The following is an 18,849-nucleotide window of genomic DNA, read 5'->3' as shown; positions in this document are numbered from 1 at the left end:
TTTTAAATGTGGTGATCTGTCAGGGAACAGCCCCATTGAAGACGACAACAGTGGTTACCCAGAACTCATTGCTAGTTGTGATGGGGCCCTTAGAACAGCTCAAGTTCAGGACCCCCAAAATGTAGGTCTGTCACTGCTTGGGACTGATGTTGGGAGAACTGTAATAGTCATCTGTTGTTGGGTTTGAAAACAGCAAACGAGGGGAGGGGAGGGGAGTAGAGATTCAGAACTATTTGTAGTAGAGGTAGAGGGGGAGGGGGATTATTTTACGGTTACTGTGTTTATAAGCACGGGGAAGGGAGGTCAGCAATCCTTTGTGATCTACTGCAAAACACCCAGCGTTCTTCCCATCTTCTTCCCACCACTGCCATGCAAAGGAAACAGCAATTTAGAAAGCAATTAGGACTGGAGTGGGGGAGTGGGAAAAGGATTAGTTGCGTCCCCCATCCCACCCTATGCATACAAGCAGGTGATGCGTTATCACAGATCTCCAGTTCTGATAATTCAGAAAAGGGCCGGCAGAGTGATCAAGTGGATGGAACAATGAGGAAAGGTTGGAGCATTGGGGACTTTTTGGTTTAGAGAAAAGTTGAATAAGAGGTGGGATGACAGAAATTTATAAAATTTTGCATTGCATGGAGAAAGTGGATAGAGAAAAAATTCTCTCCCACTAAACTACACTTTTAAAAGCTACAATCCTAAAAGCATTGAACTTTCCCCCCTTGCAGTTTGCCTTTGCTGTTTTATTACATTTTTAATGGATGCTTATTGTTTTGATATATTGATGTAAACCGCTTTGTGAGGTTCATTTCAAAAGCAGTACATAAGTACATGGGATTGAGAGGGACATATTTCTGAATAAATGGCTCTGTCTTGATTTATAATAATTAAAAATCATGATCAACGAAAAATAAAAGAGAACCAAAAACTTATTTTGCAACTTATATGGATGGCATCATAGAGAGCATAAAGCACCCAAGCTTCAATAAAGAATTAAACCATGTGGGTGAACCAAAAGGTCTTCACTAGATGATTTGGAGAAGAAGGCACCAGGATAGAATCCCTGAGGAGGCTGTTCCATAGCTGGGATACAACTGCCAATAAAGCTCTCTTTCCCTGATCGACACCCACTTCTTCTCATTTCCGTTCCAAATATTAAAATTATATTACTCAAATAAGTCCAGTTTGTTAATCAATAACAATTGTGATGGGGCCCTTAGAACAGCTCAAGTTCAGGACCCCCAAAATGTAGGTCTGTCACTGCTTGGGACTGATGTTGGGAGAACTGTAATAGTCATCTGTTGTTGGGTTTGAAAACAGCAAACGAGGGGAGGGGAGGGGAGTAGAGATCCATCCCTGGTCTCCCCGCTTCTCCCCCCTCCCCTCGGTCTCCTCTTCGCTCCCTCTTCACACAATGACCCCCTCCCACCCCACCCCGCAGGGGGGACCCACCCGTGAGGCGAGATAAGCGCATTAGCATGTCTGGCCTCTGAGGAAGGCTGCCTCCTCTCGCCTTCCATGCTGCTCCTTTCATTCCTTCATCCTTCTGCTCCCCTCTGGCCCCTCCAGGCTCAGCGCGAGTGGGGGGTGGGGGTGGGACCGGCTGTGCTGCCCTAAATCCGCCTCTGCTTGGAGGTTTTTTGTTCTCTCTTGTTTTTGGTTGATCATGATTTTTAATTATTATGAATCAAGACAGATCCATTTAGTCAGAAATACGTCCCTCTTAATCTCTACCATTTCATTTACTTATGTACTGCTTTTGAAATGAACCTCACAAAGCGGTTTACATCAATATTTCAAAACAATAATCATCCATTAATAATGTAATAAAACAGCAAAGGCAAAGTGCAAGGGGGAAAAGTTCAATGATTTTAAGATTGTAGCTTTTAAAAGTGTAGTTTAGTGGGAGAGAATTTTTTCTCTATCCACTTTCTCAATGCAATGCAAAATTTTATAAATTTCTGTCATGCCACCTCTTATTCAACTTTTCTCTAAACCAAAAAGTCCCCAATGCTCCAAAGCTTTCCTCATTGTTCCATCCACTTGATCACTCTGCTTGCACTTTTCTGAATTATCTGAACTGGAGATCTGTGATAATGCATCACCTGCTTGCATGCATAGGGTGGGATGGGGGACGCAACTAATCCCTGTCCCGCTCCCCCCCCCCGTCCTAATTGCTTTCTAAATTGCTGTTTCCTTTGCATGGCAGTGGTGGGAAGAAGGTGGGAAGAACGCTGGGTGTTTTGCAGTAGATCAGAAAGGATTGCTGACCTCACCTCACCGTGTTTATAAATACAGTAACCGCAAAATAATCCCCCTCCCCCTCTACATTATACTGCTGAGATGAAGAATACTTGAGTTAACCGGGAACGGATTTACGTGTGGAAAGCCTGTGAGCTCCCATTAATTCTGATTCTCAAAACAAGTTCCTGCGCTCATAATTCTTGTATTCTAAGTGTATGGCTTTTGTACTAAGCTCTTTATTGCTGGATCCTAGGTTCTAGTTAAAGCGAGGGAAGCAAATCTCTTGCTGCATGGTGCCTGTGACTTCCAGTCCCCTTATTGGGCAAATATTAGTTCTGAGTGGGCAACTTGGATGGGTAAAATAGCATGGTATTTACACCTCTTCCCCAGCACCACAAATAGTTCTGAATCTCTACTCCCCTCCCCTCCCCTCGTTTCTGTTCAAACCCAACAGCAGATGACTATTACAGTTCTCGCAACATCAGTCCCAAGCAGTGACAGACCTACATTTTGGGGGCCCTGAACTTGAGCTGTTCTGGGGGCCCCTTCACAACTAACAATCAGTTCTGGGTAACAACTGTTGTCTTCTTCAATGGGCTTGTTCCATGACAGATTACCACATTTAAAAAAAAGAATTTCTGTTCTGGGTTGTCACATGTGTCAAAGTCACTGGTGTGAATAAAAATGTTTATGCTTGTGAACTAAATTCAGGTCTGGGGCCCCTCTGGTATTTGGCGCCCAGAATCTGAAGATTCATTGGTTTCCAAGGAGATCTGCCCCTGATTCCAAGCTGCTCTTTGTTTAACATAGGCAAAATACCAGAATCTAGATGCTAGAACAGCTATGGAGAGGTAGATAAATGTAATACAATAGATAAAAGGCAAGATTAAAACAACTCCCAATTGAGATCAAAAAGCTAAGACTGGAGGAATAAAACCTGCAATAAGAACAAGATACAAAGCTGAAACTAAATCTAAATGTCTTCACTTGACACATACAAAGACATTAAAGTGATGCCAGGCAAGGGGGGCGACACCCATTATCAGGTGTGCCAACTTGAATAAAATAGTGGGGGTCCCAGGAAAGCCCCACCCCACAGATTTTGTCACATGGCATGGCACATACACACCATTTGAATGACAATGTGCCTCAGTTCTCCCAACATCACTTACAGTTATCTCAACATCAGTCCCAAGCAGTGACAGACCTACCTACATTTTAGGGGCCCTGTAGCTTGAGCTGTTCTGGGGTCCCCTTCACAACTGGCAATGAGTTCTGGGTAACCACTGTTATCTTCTTCAACAGATCACCACATTTAAAAAATAAGATTTTGATTAGAATATCTGTTCTGGGTTGTCTCACGTGTCAAAGACACTGGTGTGAATAAAAATGTTTACGCATGTGGACTAAATCCCTCTGAGATTAGGTGCCCAGAATCTTAAAATTCATTGGTTTCGCAGGAGATCTGCCCCTGATTCCAAGCTGCTCTCTGTATAACATAGGGAAAATGCCGGAATCTAGATGCTAGAACAGCTCTGGAGAGAGAGATAAATGTAATACAATAGATAAAAGGCAAGATTAAAACAACACCCAACTGAGATCAAAAAGCTAAGACTGGAGGATAAAACGTGCAATAAGGACAACTAGCTGCAAGTAGATCTAAATGTCTTCACCTGAAAGATACAAAAACATCAAAGTGATGCCAGGCAAGCCTCTCTGGGAGTGGAAGGTGCGGGATTTATTTCCCCACATCCATCTCTCTGAATGAGGGAAAGAGTTGAGTGGTGGAGAACTGAGGGTATATTACGCAGGAGAGACTGCTAAATCTTAGTGAAAGGAAAGGTACTAGGTGGTGTGTCATCTGAAGACTGCAGCGTTATCGGCTGCCCTGGGTGGAATGTGCACATAAAAAACACTCTGCAAATGCTTTTTAAAAAAACATTTTGAAAAATATATTGAATTTCCCATAGCTCACCACAAAAAATGTAGTTCTTACTCGAAAAAAAGTTTCCTTGCCGATTCTGAGTCAGCATACCTATGATTAGGGTTTATAGGTACACTTAGGGAGGGTCCCTTGTGTTAATTATCTTATGCAAAAATAACAAAGAATGTACCATCAGAGAACCATTATTGATTAACAAGGGACTGGGAACATTCATTGTATGAGCTGGAAGGTTTCAGAACGTTTTCAGTTCCTTTGAGGATCGGAGGGAACTATCTTGCCTCGGGTGTAGGGTGGAGCTGTAGGCTATTTGGACGCCGCAAGTCCCTGAAAGGCAGAGGAAAATGGCCACGTGAAAGTTGTGGGGATAGAAAGACAGAAAGAGAAATAGTTGAAGTGAAAAAGAAAGGAAGCACCAGCAACGTGTGAAGCAAGCCTAGGAAACGGAAAGCACCCTTTCACTCAGAATGCAACCCCGTTGCAGTTACAAGCGATAGTGCCTTGAGACTGTGTAGATTCAGGATTTGGTTGCGACGTCTGTCCGGGGCTGAATACTCCGAGAATCTAACATGAACCGCTTGGGCTTGAAAGACCTACTGACTTCTTGGCAAGAGGAGTTTGCCTTCCCTTTATTGCAATGGTGTTACTCACATTCTTCCCTTAAAGTTTTTGCACCGCCTAACCTTAACGAAAACCTCTAAGCGGCTTACGAAAGCATGAACATGATCGATAAAAGTCAAAGTGAAAAACATGCAAAATGCAATTACACTTAAGCTAAAACCACCGATTAAAAGGCATAGCAACTTTTTGCAGGTAGTAAAGGTAAAGGAAAGGAAACAAAGTTTATAGCAGGCGCCGAAAAGGGTGCAGTGAAGGCGCCTGCTTCATCTCCAAAGGCAGGGGGTTTCAGAGTGTACTCGCTGCATCTAGGCTTCTTGGGCAAAGCCTTTCAACATGCCTAAGTCTTGGCGCATCTCTGTCTGTAAAATGAAAGCTTCATAATAATATTTTTTTAAACTAAACCACACTTCTGTCTTGCTCTCTCGCTCCCCAACCCGTCTTCTCAATTCCCTTCTCTTAAACTGTGAGCAGTAATTCTCCAAGCCTATGGGGCTATTTTCAGGTTTTGCTAAGGGGTGATGCTAAGGGAAGGGTGCGCTCCAGCCAATCTAGATTGGTAAAGCAGCGCTTGAAAAGTGAACTTGAAACTCGCTCCTCCCCAAAAGCCGCATCCCCATTGGAGCGCTTCTCTCCAAGGAAAACGCGCCGGCCAATTGGCAGCCAGGAGGGGCTATAAAGGCGCCGAACTCCAGAAACCTGGAGCGGGCCTTGAGGAGCAAGGGCAAAATCAGCTTTGTTGGAAGAGAGCGAGGCAGCGCTTTTGCAAGATGAAAACTACCAACCGAGGTAAGAAGAGAGGATTGTAAGAAGACTTTTAGTTCACTTGTCTTTAAAAATTGCTCAAATGATACAGTATAAATTTAGGGTTTCATAAACGACGGTTTGCATTCATTTACAGGTTGTTTCTGTTTCTGGGTCAGGATGTAGGAAAGGCTTTCAAAGACCCGTTTGTGGTAGCCGGGGAGGGATTACACAGGGGCTCAAATGTCTTCGATTGGAAACATTTCGCAAGATTGGTTTGCACATCTTTACTTGTAAGCATGAAGCATTTACTGCATTTTACTGCATGAAGCATTTACACACACATTTTCTGATTGATAAAAACCTTTCACATAAACGGGATTATATTTCCCAATAATCGTGGTTAGGATCGGCTACGGAAAACGATGGCAGGCATAGAAATAAGAGCGTAAACTTCTTACTTAAAATTCTTTGGTTTGTTTTCATGCAAGCCTTGTTCAGAGCAACCGGAGGTTTATTTAAAATTAGTCTCCATTGTTAAGGCAAAACCAATTCAGGGAGGAAGATCTGCAAGCGTCGGTTCAGTTTAAGCCGAGCGCTTCCTTCAGATTTGCCGCTTTGTCTTTTCCCAGGAGGAAGCTACCCCAAAGTCGGAGAAGGAAGGAGAAAAAGGACTGTTTTTAGCCCATCTCACGTCGAGCTCCTAAAAAAGTCCTTTGAAGAGAACCGGTACCCCGGATACGAGACCAGGGAGGCGCTGGCGAGGTGCATCGGGATCGAAGAAGATCGTGTGCACGTAAGAATCGGGATGGTGGGGGCTCCCAAGACTTCCCTAAACCGCACATGCTGGAACAATTTGAAACGCTCAGAATAATCCTAGCGCAGTCGAAGGCCTTAGTTCACCCGGGTGCCTCTCAGCTTATCGCGAAAGGCGCCTTGTTCAAGAGCTAACTTCCTCTTTCTTGGTTCTTTTTTTTTGGGGGGGGGGTGTATCGTGGGTTCTGGGTTTAAATCATTTTTAAAAAATCTTCAGAGACCCAACTTAGAAATCTAATTTCTGCAATGGATGGGCTTAGTGCTAAAAGTAAATTAAATCTGGTTTTATAGGCTGCCTTTGCAGCCTGATCCAGTTAACACTAACTCCCAAGGTAATGTGCAGAGGACTGCAGCCATAAGGAGCTTGCACTGGGGAGACTAAAACGAGTTAAGCTGCATTGCTTTTTCTGGAAAAAAGTTGAGCAGAAGAGAGAAATTGGCATTTACAAATTGGCATTTAGAAAAATATATATAAACACTTCCCTGCCTAGTCCATTAACCCCAGGAAACTTGGAAGGCTGAGGCAGAAGACCCCAAACAGGGCACAACAAATGGGTAGGTCTTCTGAGTGAGCCATTTAAAATTACTGTTACTAAGTTTATTGAATCTTTAAAACAATTGCCAGGCATAAAGTGTTGCCTTCCAGCACAAATTCACACAGAGATGTTAAGTCTTGTATGCAGCCATCCACTTGGCATTAACAAATGCTTGACAATTTCTTACAGATGAAGCTCACATCCACAGGTTATACTTCAATAAAGCGAGTCTTGTGGAACTGTACATTTGTGCAGCTTTTAAAGGTGGCTTTTTCTGATACTGCAGAACAAAATGCAGCCAAATAGCAGTATTTAGTCATTCCAACTTAGAAGCTTTACATTTAACAGTAACTGGAGATTATGTACATGGGATATATGAATGTGGAGCTGAAGAGAGTAGAAAAATGCTGCAGAGAACTAAAGAGAAACCCCAGAGGAATAAGCATAATTTATTAAATGTAATTCTCTCTGTTGGATCAAAAAGACATATTCATGGTAACAATGTCTTCTATACTGGTCTTCTCCTTTCTTCTGTTCAGGTCTGGTTTCAAAACAGAAGGGCCAGAACACCAAAGAGGATAGGTTCCAAGATAAGGATCGGGAACCATGCTGCAGCTCCTTATAGCCACAGTGAAAGAACCCGTCCAAGAAGCAGCCTGGACAGCAGCCCGAGAAGCAGTCCAGGAAGCAGCCAAAATATTCACACGGAACAATATTATCAGCCACAGAACTTTCATTATGCTGAAAGGTATAGAGGAGCAGGGTTGTGGCAGCCACCTCTCAACAACACGCAACCAGGAGAGTGTGCCCTGCAACAGCAGAGCTCCCTGGAATTGAACGCTGCTTATTACCAGCAAGCTGCTTTTTGTGGAACTGGGCTTTATGAGACTTCCCAGGCGAACAACTGCCCAGTTCCATATTACGGTGCGGAGATGGTGACACAGCCTCCACCATCAGCTGGGAACATCTTCATGCCATCAAGCACTTATACTCCCTGGTCTGCAACAGGGAATTATTCAGCTACAAATTCTGTACAAATGCAGAACGTTGATGGAAGTGTTTCGGACTCTCAGTTTTTCTCTTTAAGTCAGGTTCCAGATTAGCATCCCAACTCCCCAACTCCTTCCTTGCTATCCTGTACATATTTTACTAGCTCCCTCTTTTAATGCCTTTTAATGTATGACTTGGATGTTTTGAATAAAGTTTGTTCTTTTAATAGCTTGTCTGGAGTCTTCCTTTAACTTTCCATTTACTGAAACATTCACTTTCCTGTGTGCAAGCATATAAACATGGGCTTAATTTTCCCATACAAAAAAGTCAGTTGTGCTGTACATATGGTTCTAGAGATAAAAGGTCACGTCTTCTAATGGCTGAATATTCCTGAGACACATTTTAATGCACCAATGGCTTTCTGTCCCTTTCCTTTCCTTTTTAAGTCTCTGTATCTGAGGCTAGAGTAGGTGGCAATAAATGTGGTGGGAAGTTGCTGTATTTTTTTTGTATGCAAAAGTATATTTGCAGATGCTGGTATAAGTCGATTTAGTAACACTTTTCTGTGTTAATAAGTTTGGTTTCCATTAATGAGTCTTCCATTTTTTAAAAAACAGAAGTTTGAGATGGGGATATAAGGTTTAATTGGTTTTTCCACCATGAGTGTGTTAAGTTGCTCTCCAAAGCTTTAAAGACATATAAGTTTAACTTGTATGTGCCTTAGCCTGCAACATGGGCGTTTATATCTATTAAAAACTTTGTGGGGGGATATTTTGAACACTTTATTTCATTTTCTTGCTCTTAATTCCATCCCCCCCAAGGTTTGTGCTCTACTGCCTTCAATGAAGCTTTATAGGAGAGTTGCCCGTGAACTAGATTGTGCCCAATACAGTGTGCCTTCTGTGCCGTTCAGCCTTGATTTAACGAGGTTTAATAATAATAAAATAAGTCAATTTTAGATTCTAAATTGGACCCTCTTAGGACAACTAATTTAGAAGTAAGTCCCACTGAACTTACTAATATACAACCAAATCAACAACAGCTGCAACATGCTCCCCGCCCGCCGCCCAGCAAAAACCCTGAAACAACTGAGCCTAAGTGTATAAATCTAGCAAAGCCTAAGACATCTCCAAATGGTTGTTTCAGGGTTTTTCACAAATAATGCTACATTATTGGCATATCATTATGTTCCCTGTTCGTTCCATTATATATTCAGATCTAAATGGTTCTGCTAATGGGTCAGTGGAAAGTGCGAACAGCCGTGGGGATAGAGGACATCTCTGTTGAGTACCTCTACATAATCTGCATGAGTCTGAATTTACTCCATTCACTGAGATATAGGCTTTAGGCTTGGAATATATGGCAAATCCATGTCATAAAACCTCACCTGCCCAGTCCACTATATTTCTCAACACTGCGCTATGGAATTTAATGGGGCTGGGTGCTAGATTTGGCAGATCAAACTGAATCTAGTGGATTTGTCCTACCCTGCCCTGCCCCTTTAGTCCTACCCTGACATAGGACCAGATCTGGGTTAGGTGTGACCTAGGTTGGGATAGGGCTGATCTGGGTCCACATATTAGTGTGTGTGTGTATGTGCGCAAGCACAGCCCTGGAATTACGCAAGATGTGATTATGGCTGCCAACCTAGATGGCTTTCTCAAGAGATTAGGCAAATTCATGAATGCTAAGACTATCTGTGGCTACTAATCATTATGGATATATGCTATCAGAGGCATATCAATTGCTGGGAAAGAACAGGGCGAAAGGGTACTCACCTGACCTGTGTCCTGCTTTTGGTATTGCATAGTGATATGGTTGGCTACTGTGTGGAGCAGAATGCTTGGAAAACCTGGCATTTCTTGGAAAACCTGGCATTCTCCTAAACAGACCTCATATACAGAAAGGTGGTCACATATGCACAAATTAGATGTGATACAAGAGATCTGTGAATAAAATAGCTACAAGTAGTTCTTTAGTTGCCAACCGACCAGATCTTCTTCCAGAATCATTTGCAGTTAAAGAAATAAAAACAAGCATTTAATGTGCATGCAATTAAAAAACAAACAAACCATATCCTTGCCTTCAAAAGATGAACTCAGTATATACTCAGTATATACGTATCTGAAGAAGTGTGCATGCACACGAAAGCTCATACCAAGAACTAACTTAGTTGGTCTTTAAGGTGCTACTGGAAGGGAAAAAAAAATTTTTTTGTCTTCAGTATATACTGATTCTGTATGTCCCTCATCCCTAAAAAAAAACAAAAAAAAGCTGCTTTCTCTCTTGGAGATGACACGTACTCTATCCATTGTAAATAAGCTCAATTAAAAGCAAAAGTAGCTATGCTGGCCCATTAGAAAACAACAAAAACAACAACTCCACAATCCACAGTTGGGTAATGTGTTTCACAAAGCAGGGGGTGAGGGAGATCAGAGTTTCTTTCTTATTTAAGCACAAAAAGATGTTGTAATCATGACCTGCAAGATAAAGACCACAGGCTGAGATGCCATTCATTTGAGGCAATAGAATCTAGCACAAAAGTTAGTACCCATTTCACAATGGCTTTTTCAGATCACCATTTCAATCTGTAAGCAATCATTGTAAAATTGGTGCAGGGCGAATCTTTTCAATTCTGCAAAACCAACAGAAGAGTCTTGTAGCACCTGAAAGATTAAAAAAATTATTATGACACACACAATATAATTCACTTCATTGGATGCATAAAGTATTATCCTGAGTTGCAGGGACAGAATTGGTGGGGAGCTTGTAAAAAGATACCAGAGGGAAACTAAATGCTGAATTATACAGTTGAGGATTGTGACATTTTAAACTGCAATGATGCACCAAAAACAGTAGTTGATAACACAGACATCCTTGCACTGGTAAGCCAGTTTTTAGCACATCCAGTGTGGTTTTAAAAAACGTAAACCCAGCACCTATTGTATTGATTCCATCTGCAAATAATAGCACTGGTGCATTGTAATACAATGGTCTCATGGTCTGAGGTCACTTCATTCAGTAATGAACACCTTAAGGTCAGTGACAGAGCATCCTGAGAAGCTGAAATGTTCCCTCTTTGGCTTTTTTATATACTGCCATTTCAGATTTGTGCTCATTCATTGTTTTGCATAGACCAGCTAGAAGGTCATTGCTTAGACCAGCTCGAAGGCAACTGATGGCATATATTACTTTGGAAGATGAGCAGCTGAATTAGCCCCTCAGGTTCTATTGACATTATTAGCTCCTGTAATAATTATGTTAAACTAGATATGGGAAAAGAGTTGGTACCTGGCTCTGCCACAGCGTCTGGTCCCTCTTGTCCACAATCCTGTTATATGGCCTGTTACTCATGAAGAGGTGTTTTTAGGTTAATGGGCTGTCATCCAAGGCCTGTGAGAGGAAAGTGTCACCAATGCATCTCAGATAGAAGAGAGGCTTTCAGTTCTGTAGTCACTCTTGTTTTATAACAGATTGAACTAAGTAGGTAATTGACCTGATGTTATCAATCCTCTCCTCTGAACAGGTTAACCAAAACTGGATGATTACCAAAGTCTTAGAGCTGCTTGGAGAGTATCAGAAAAGGATAAAATACAACGGAATAAAATAGATAGGCATTCACAGCCACAACTGCAAGGAAAGCTTTTAATTTTTTTAATTAAGCCTACGATCCTGAACACACTATAGAGTAAGTCCCATTTAATTCAGTGGATTTTATTTCTGTCACACATGTATTTAGTCTATGAGAAGGTGATGGTACACAGGGTTTTTTTTAAAACCATATAGTGAGAAAATCCCCTTATAAAATATGGGAGAAAATATAAAGAAATACTAGAACCAAAGACCCCCTGGTGGACCTCACCGACAGAAGCCACGGCCGTAAAAAATAAAAATATGAAAGGAGACTGGCCAACGTATAGAATGATATTCGAAGAAAACAATAACAAATTGACACTGAAGAAGTTTGAAGAAATTAGGTTGTACCTGACGGATTAGTTACAATATTTTCAATTAAATGAAAGATTAAGTACAGATTTAAAAAAAGGATTTGAAATAAAGACATCAGATTTGGGAAAAGAACTAATCCAATCCAAAGGAAAATATATTTCAAAAATGTACAATCTATATCTTGAGTGGGAGGTAAAAGAAAAAGTAAAAGAAAGGGGTGATGGTGCGTTGGGCCCAAGAACTTGGATATAATATTCGCATGAACCAGTGGGAGAAATTATGGAAGGTGGACATGAAGTTTACAGCGTGCTATAATCTCAGAGAAAACATCATGAAAATGATGTACAGATGGCACCTTACCCTGACCAAATGGTATAAAAATAGATCAGAAGTGTGCTGGAGGTGCAAACCAATAATGCAAAAACAGCTGAAGACAAACTTAAAGTGAAATCACACTGTATTTCTGAACTAACCTAAGTTGAATCCATTTGTGTTATATACTATCTTGCCTTAAATAAATCTTTATTGTTTATTTAAAGAAAACCTGTCTGAGACTCCAACTTACTAGTTACCCCTTCACAAAGGTCCTTCGCAGCATACTCTGGGGCTAGAAATTTGAAGGGAAAAGGGAAAGAAACCTTTGGGTAGTGAGGTGGGGGCAATTTACCTAAGTGAGAGCAGGCCCAAAGGCATGAGAGGAAAAAGTGTCATTGTGCCCGTTGCAACCTCCTCTTGCACCTTTTGTTGTGCTTTACGACAACCACCATGTGCTTGCAAATACCCCCTTCTTGGGCAACATGGTGAAGAGAGTGGTGGAGGAGCTGTTACAGGAGTTTCTGGAGGATGCAGCCCATCTGATCCCTTATATCACAGTTTGATGACTGAGGTTTTCAGGGAAGACGTTGGTGGTGGTTCCCCATGGTTCAGATGAACAGCTTGTAATTTACAGATTCTATGCATTCAATATTATGGACCCAGTCCTGACTGAGTTTAGACAGCTCTCCTGCCTTTTGAACTTCAGACACTTGACAAAACCTTTTCTATTTTGTAGGCACTTTAAGATGGTTTCCTGATTCTCTGATTGGTTAGCAACTTGCTGGCCTTGTTAAAATTCTGTGGCTGGCAAGACAAGGAACTCATTTTCAATTCAACCATCATACTTTCCAAAGTGCATAATCAAATTCTTGCAGCTGTGAAGGTCTTCACGATCAATGCAGAAATGGGATTGTTGTTCATACATATTTCAAAAGGAGATTCTTTTAAAATGCACTGCAAGAATCAGAATGTGATAGATTGACGGGCAAGGGATATTAGACATACTATACAATTGGCATCATGGGAAAAATTATGGAGGGAAGATTAAAAATTTACAACATGCTATATGTTGAAAGAGAATTATATGAAAGTGATGTATCGCTGGTACTGAACTCCTACCAAGTTTGCAAAAATGTATAGAACAGCTACAGATATATGCTGGAAATGTAAAGAGAAAGAAGGCACATTTGACCACACGTGATGGACGTGCAAGAAGACAAAAGGATATTGGGAAATGTTTTATAATGAGTTGAAAAAGATGTTTAAAATTACTTTTGTGAAAAAACCTGAAGCTTTCTTACTAAGAATTTTAGATCCAGAAATACCTAAGGATCCGAATAGACAATTTATGTATGCTACAACAACTGCCATTTGCCCAAAGATGGAAAGAAGACAAAGTACCTACAAAAGAAGAATGGTTGATAAAGATGATGGACTATGCCGAAATGGCAAAAATGACTGGGAATATCAGAGATCAAGGGGACAATAAATTTAATAAAGAATGGGGAAACTTTATAAGTTACTTAAAAGAACAATGCAAACAATTAAAAACATTGGCAGGATTCCAAACAGCTCTTGCAATGTAGTGGGAACTATTGTAAAAACTGAGTTTTAAGAAAATATGGAGAATATTATATGCTGCAGTTGGAAAAGAAGATCTTGGGAAACCATGGAAAGGTGGAGGGAAGTCTGGGGATTCAAAGAATCCTGTGTGTAGAATGACTATGATTTATGTGAGATGATAATTGTTAAAAGCAAAAATGAATAAAAAAGAATGTAATAGATTTACAATACATTCTGATTCTTACCATGCTTCTTTTAAAAACTAAACTAAACAAAACTCCTTACTTCTTTACTGAGTAGAGATAAACAACTAATGGCCTGGGAACTCAATCCATGCATTGGGAGTCATTCAAATCTATCATCCATTCGCCAATTCTAAAGCCCACACCTCCATACATTTACTCCATGCTCTATGTGAAATCTACTTCCTACACTAAAAATTGTTTGTCTGTGTTACACAGAAAGTGACTTGGAACCAAGCCAGACCTAATTTTGTAAGTTTATCTGTAATAAACTCATTTCTTGTTAATTTTAGAAATGGCAAACACAACATGGGGGGGGGCAGGTGATAGTTACGGATTCAGATTTGTTTGCAGTGCTAAGGAATGGGTTTAAAACACCATGCCATTTCACCCAAGTTGCCCCCTCAGAGCTAGCATTTGCCCAGCAGGAAGGGTGGAGGTTGCAGGCACCATGCAGCAAATTTGTTTTCCCCTGCCCCATTTTATTTTATTTTTTACTGTATAGAACGTACAATTCTGAATTTAGGGGAGGGGGATTACTTTGTTGCTGTTATTGATAAACCTGGAGAAGTCAGAAATCCTTTCTGAACTACTTAAAATCACCTAGAGCTCATCTACCTTCTGGCCATCCCTGCCATGTGAAGAAAATAGAAGCTTGGGAAGCCATTCAGATTGGTGGGGGGAAACAAAGCAGAAAGGGTTAAAAATCCCCTTTCAAGCTCTTTCTGACTCCACCCACCCCACCCCTCAGCTGCAAACATGTGATGCCTTATCACTGATCTCCAGACATTGAGTCTAGATTGAGATCAGCTGTCTAGCAAGCCTTTGTTCACATTGGTGGGAGGAGTCAAACTGCCACAACTGTGTTGTTAAGGGATAATAATAAAGATTGTTTAAATACTGATTACTCAGTACTGTCAGGAACTGATCACAAATGCCTTGTGTGTTAAAATGTCTGGTTTGTTTTGCACAAAATTGTCAAATGCCATGAATTAAAATAAAGCAAAGGCATTCTAATGAAAAAAAGAAAAAACTACCAAGAGTCAAAAGGCTTTGTTAGTATTGTGAAGAACACAAAATGTTGTCCCTGAGAAAACTGGAGCACTCTAGTCTCTCAGCACTCTAGAAAGGGCAGTGGCAATGGTAATAGAATGTACAGTGGAATGGATATCTATACACATTATGTGAACTCAGAAATCAGGCCCAGTCTTCAAAATGTGCTGCATGTTAGAATGTGGTTCCTCTAGGGAAAACACCATGAAGATGCTATATAAAGTAAAGGGAACAGGGACCCCTGACCATTAGGTCCAGTTGTGACCAACTCTGGGGTTGCGGCGCTCATCTTGCTTTATTGGCCGAGGGAGCCGGCAAACAGCTTCCGGGTCATGTGGCCAGCATGACTAAGCCACTTCTGGCGAACCAGAGTAGCGCACGGAAACGCTGTTTACCTTCCCACCAGAGCGGTACCTATTTATCTACTTGATCTTTGACGTGCTTTCAAACTGCTAGGTTGGCGAGAGCAGGGACCGAGCAACGGGAGCTCACCCCATCACGGGGATTCGAACCGCCAACCTTCTGATTCGCAAGTCCTAGGCTCTGTGGTTTAATCCACAGTGCCACCCGCGTCCTAAGATGCTATATAGATGGCATCATACCCCCTTGAAACTAGCGAAAATGTATAAAGGAGGATCACCGATTTGTTGGAGATGTAAAACAGATGTGGGGTTATTTTACCATATGTGGTCATTGGGGAATTCTGGGATAACATCTATAATGAATTTAAGAAACTATTCAAACTCACCTTTAAAAAAAACCCCAGAGATCTTTCTTTTAGGCAACTTACCATTAGAAATTAGGGGACGCGGGTGGCGCTGTAGGTGAAACCTCAGCGCCTAGGACTTGCCAATCGCATGGTCCGCCGTTTGAATCCCCGCGGCGGGGTGAGCTCCCGTCGTTCGGTCCCAGCTCCTGCCCACTTAGCAGTTCGAAAGCACTCTTAAGTGCAAGTAGATAAATAGGGACCGCTTTCTAGCGGGAAGGTAAACGGTGTTTCTGTGTGCTGTGCTGGTGCCGGCTCGCCAGAGCAGCTTTGTCACGCTGGCCATGTTACCCGGAAGTGTCTCCAGACAGCGCTGGCCCCCAGCCTCTTAAGTGAGATGGGCGCACAACCCTAGAGTCGGACACGACTGGCCCGTACGGGCAGGGGTACCTTTACCTTTACCATTAGAAATTAAAAAAACACCACCAGAAGGAAAACCTTCACAAACTAGTTTATAAATTCTTACTGAAGCTACTGATCAGATCTTAGAACATGTCATTGGCCTGGTTGTACGTAACACTAACCCCTTATTAACATTAACCATAGTTAATAAACCATGGTTACAACTGAGGCATCAGGCAGATAATCAGTTAAATCTTGATTCAATGCATTGTAGAATCATTAAAAGTACAGTGAGAGCAGATGTATCTTGAGAGCAGTTTGAATTTTTTGCAGCACTTCATTGACAACATTGCAACTTTTGGGCGATGGCACTTTAACCATAGCTAAGGAGGGTATCCAGGTTCACATGTAACACTAAGCTATGGTTAACATTAGCTAAGATTTCTAAACTAGCTAGAACCATAGTAAATAAACCATAGTTATGGGCTGGGTTCACACATAATGCAGCTAAACCATGGTTTAATAAACCATAGTTTAGTAAGCCATGGTTTAGCATTCTATACAAACTGATATGCTAGGCAGGTTGCTGGAAGTCACAAGGGCTTACTGCCATCAGCAAAGCAAAACATTTCCAAGCAAACTCTGCCAATGAGTAGGGGTAGTCCACATGCTTCAGAACTCCTCTTCTTTTCAGGCTGCATGTTAAAACATACTCACACAATGGCAGTGATCAATCTCAGGATCAATTATGGTTCATCATGCCAGGAATAAGGCTGTAATACAAAGAAATCCTGTAATCTTAATTTTCAGATGAGGAATTCTCTCACAGTTAACTGAATAGATAATTTGTGCTCAGGCCAAGGAAGTTGGATCATCAACTCCAAATCAGCCTGAGATGACTCTGTCTCTCTAAATAATTATCTTCTTTATGGACACAATCAAGCCCAACCTTATCATTAACTTGTATACATTCCAAGGGGCTAGGGTTGAGAGACAGAACTTGTCTAGGGCCATCTCTTGAGTTCATAGCTAGATAAGGCAACATGAATGAAAGGAATGTTTCCATGCTATGTTAACAGGACATGAATGTATCCAGGCCCCATAAAAGTGTGTGTGTGTGTGTTTACTTGTACATATATATTCACTCACACTAAAGTAACTATTGTCTTACTGAATAGGAAACACTCTTTTAACTGAGAAATTTGGAAAGTATGAAACTGAAGTAGACACAAGCTATTTGTTGTTGTTGGTTTTTTTTAAAAAAACAACTATGAAGAGAGGCCATTTTCAGAAATGATTCTCAAAATAGTTATTATTATTCAAATCTTTATTGGCATTGACCTACAAAAACTGGCAAGCACTGGAAAATAAAAATAACAACAAAAAAGTACTATATTCGGCACCTGCTAAAGGTGTTTTTGCTTAGGCTAGCCTATCTAGGCATGTAGAAATGGAATGTATCTAAAACTAGACAAATAGAACAAATCAGCAGCTCTTCCTGCATCCCTAAATCAGACAGGAATAATCCAATGTAGATCAATCGGTGGGGAAAATTCTGTGCAGTGTTTGAGCTGGCAAGTAGTTTGAGGAGAAAGGATACACACCTGGTGCTTCAGAGATCTGCCTGCCCTCACTGTAGTCTTATTCTTATCCTGAATGCAATTGTAGGACAGCCAAGCAGTTTCCCAAGTTATCATTCTCTTAGGATTGCTTCACACACTTTTTAGATAGACATCTGAATGTTCAGCAAATCCATGTAAATTTCAATTCAGATAGAGCTATTCATGACATCATAGATGTTAACATGGTGATCAAAGTTCTCTGTCAATAGTGTAATCACATTGATGTAGCAATACACAAGAGTTTAAGTATTAACTGGTCAGGGTGGCAGAATCATTTGGTCTGGATGAATAGAAACTGGTCTAGAGAGCAACAATTTGGATCAAAAATGAGGTTCACATTTAACAAATAAATAATAAGATCCAACCTCCCACTAAACTTCACTTTTAAGAGCTACAATCCTAAAATCATTGAACTTTTCTCCCTTGCAGTTTGCCTTTGCTGTTTTATTACATTTTTAATGGATGCTTATTGTTTTGATATATTGATGTAAACCACTTTGTGAGGTTCATTTCAAAAGCAGTACATAAGTAAATGAAATGGTAGGGATTGAGAGGGACGTATTTCTTACTAAAGGATCTGTCTTGATTTATAATAATTAAAAATCACGATCAGCCAAAAACAAAAGTGAACAAAGTGAACTTCCAAGGAGGGGCGGATTTAGGGCAGCACAGCCGGTGTCCCCCCCGCCCCGCGCTGAGCCTGGAGGGGCCAGAGGGGAGCAGAAGGATGAAGGAATGAAAGGAGCAGCATGGAAGGCGAGAGGGGGCAGCCTTCCTCAGAGGCCAGACATGCTAATGCGCTTATCTCGCCTCACGGGTGGGTCCCCCCTGCGGGGTTGGGCGGGGGGGGGTCATTGTGTGAAGAGGGAGCGAAGAGGAGACCGAGGGGAGGGGGGAAGCGGGGAGACCAGGGAGAAGGAGGAGGAGGAGGGCGGCCGGTGTGGCCAAAGGGACAGGCGGGGGCGCATGCGCGGGGGCGGTTTGGGCGGGAAACGGCGCGCGGCGCCAACCTGGATTCTACGGGGCGAAGCAGAGGGAGTGGGGGATGGGCGGCCGTTGGGACCAGAAAGAGGAGCGGGAAGGACACCCCTCCCCCCCCGTTGCCCCT

General features: G+C 41.7%; 2 protein-coding genes and 4 long non-coding RNA genes across 11 annotated transcripts in view; 2 read left to right on the top strand and 4 right to left on the bottom strand.

Moving 5' to 3' along the window:
• The window catches only part of LOC310763016, a 143,757-nt gene that overhangs the window by 102,642 nt on the left and 22,266 nt on the right, over positions 1-18,849 (top strand). The window lies entirely within an intron of this gene.
• The window catches only part of LOC310762970 (double homeobox protein 4C-like), an 89,459-nt gene that overhangs the window by 63,257 nt on the left and 7,353 nt on the right, over positions 1-18,849 (bottom strand). The window lies entirely within an intron of this gene.
• LOC310763086 lies at positions 4,186-5,002 on the bottom strand. Its single transcript, XR_014548468.1, has 2 exons — positions 4,937-5,002; positions 4,186-4,763 (listed from the first exon to the last, which is right to left on the bottom strand). It is a non-coding gene; the product is annotated as an uncharacterized lncRNA (long non-coding RNA).
• On the top strand, positions 5,013-8,776 carry LOC310762962 (uncharacterized protein). The gene is made up of 3 exons (XM_083614863.1): positions 5,013-5,593; positions 6,181-6,344; positions 7,440-8,776. The coding sequence occupies exons 1-3, from the start codon at positions 5,575-5,577 to the stop codon at positions 8,001-8,003; spliced, it is 747 nt and encodes a 248-aa protein (XP_083470989.1). The 5' UTR covers positions 5,013-5,574; the 3' UTR covers positions 8,004-8,776.
• LOC310763099 lies at positions 7,323-9,927 on the bottom strand. The gene is made up of 2 exons (XR_014548481.1): positions 9,669-9,927; positions 7,323-8,486 (listed from the first exon to the last, which is right to left on the bottom strand). It is a non-coding gene; the product is annotated as an uncharacterized lncRNA (long non-coding RNA).
• LOC310763010 lies at positions 10,211-18,171 on the bottom strand. Its single transcript, XR_014548360.1, has 5 exons — positions 17,724-18,171; positions 16,837-16,892; positions 11,182-11,283; positions 10,470-10,556; positions 10,211-10,370 (listed from the first exon to the last, which is right to left on the bottom strand). It is a non-coding gene; the product is annotated as an uncharacterized lncRNA (long non-coding RNA).

This window comes from Podarcis filfolensis, assembly GCF_964270895.1.
Source record: "Podarcis filfolensis genome assembly, chromosome: 5".
NCBI classification, from domain to species: Eukaryota; Metazoa; Chordata; class Lepidosauria; order Squamata; family Lacertidae; genus Podarcis; species Podarcis filfolensis.
The sequence above is the reverse complement of the archived record's forward strand: the minus strand, read 5'-3'. Positions and strand labels throughout refer to the sequence as shown.

Coding starts and splice junctions, on each gene's coding strand:
- LOC310762962 (XM_083614863.1), top strand. Junction 6,345..7,439: donor TCGAAGAAGATCGTGTGCAC/GTAAGAATCGGG, acceptor TCTTCTGTTCAG/GTCTGGTTTCAAAACAGAAG.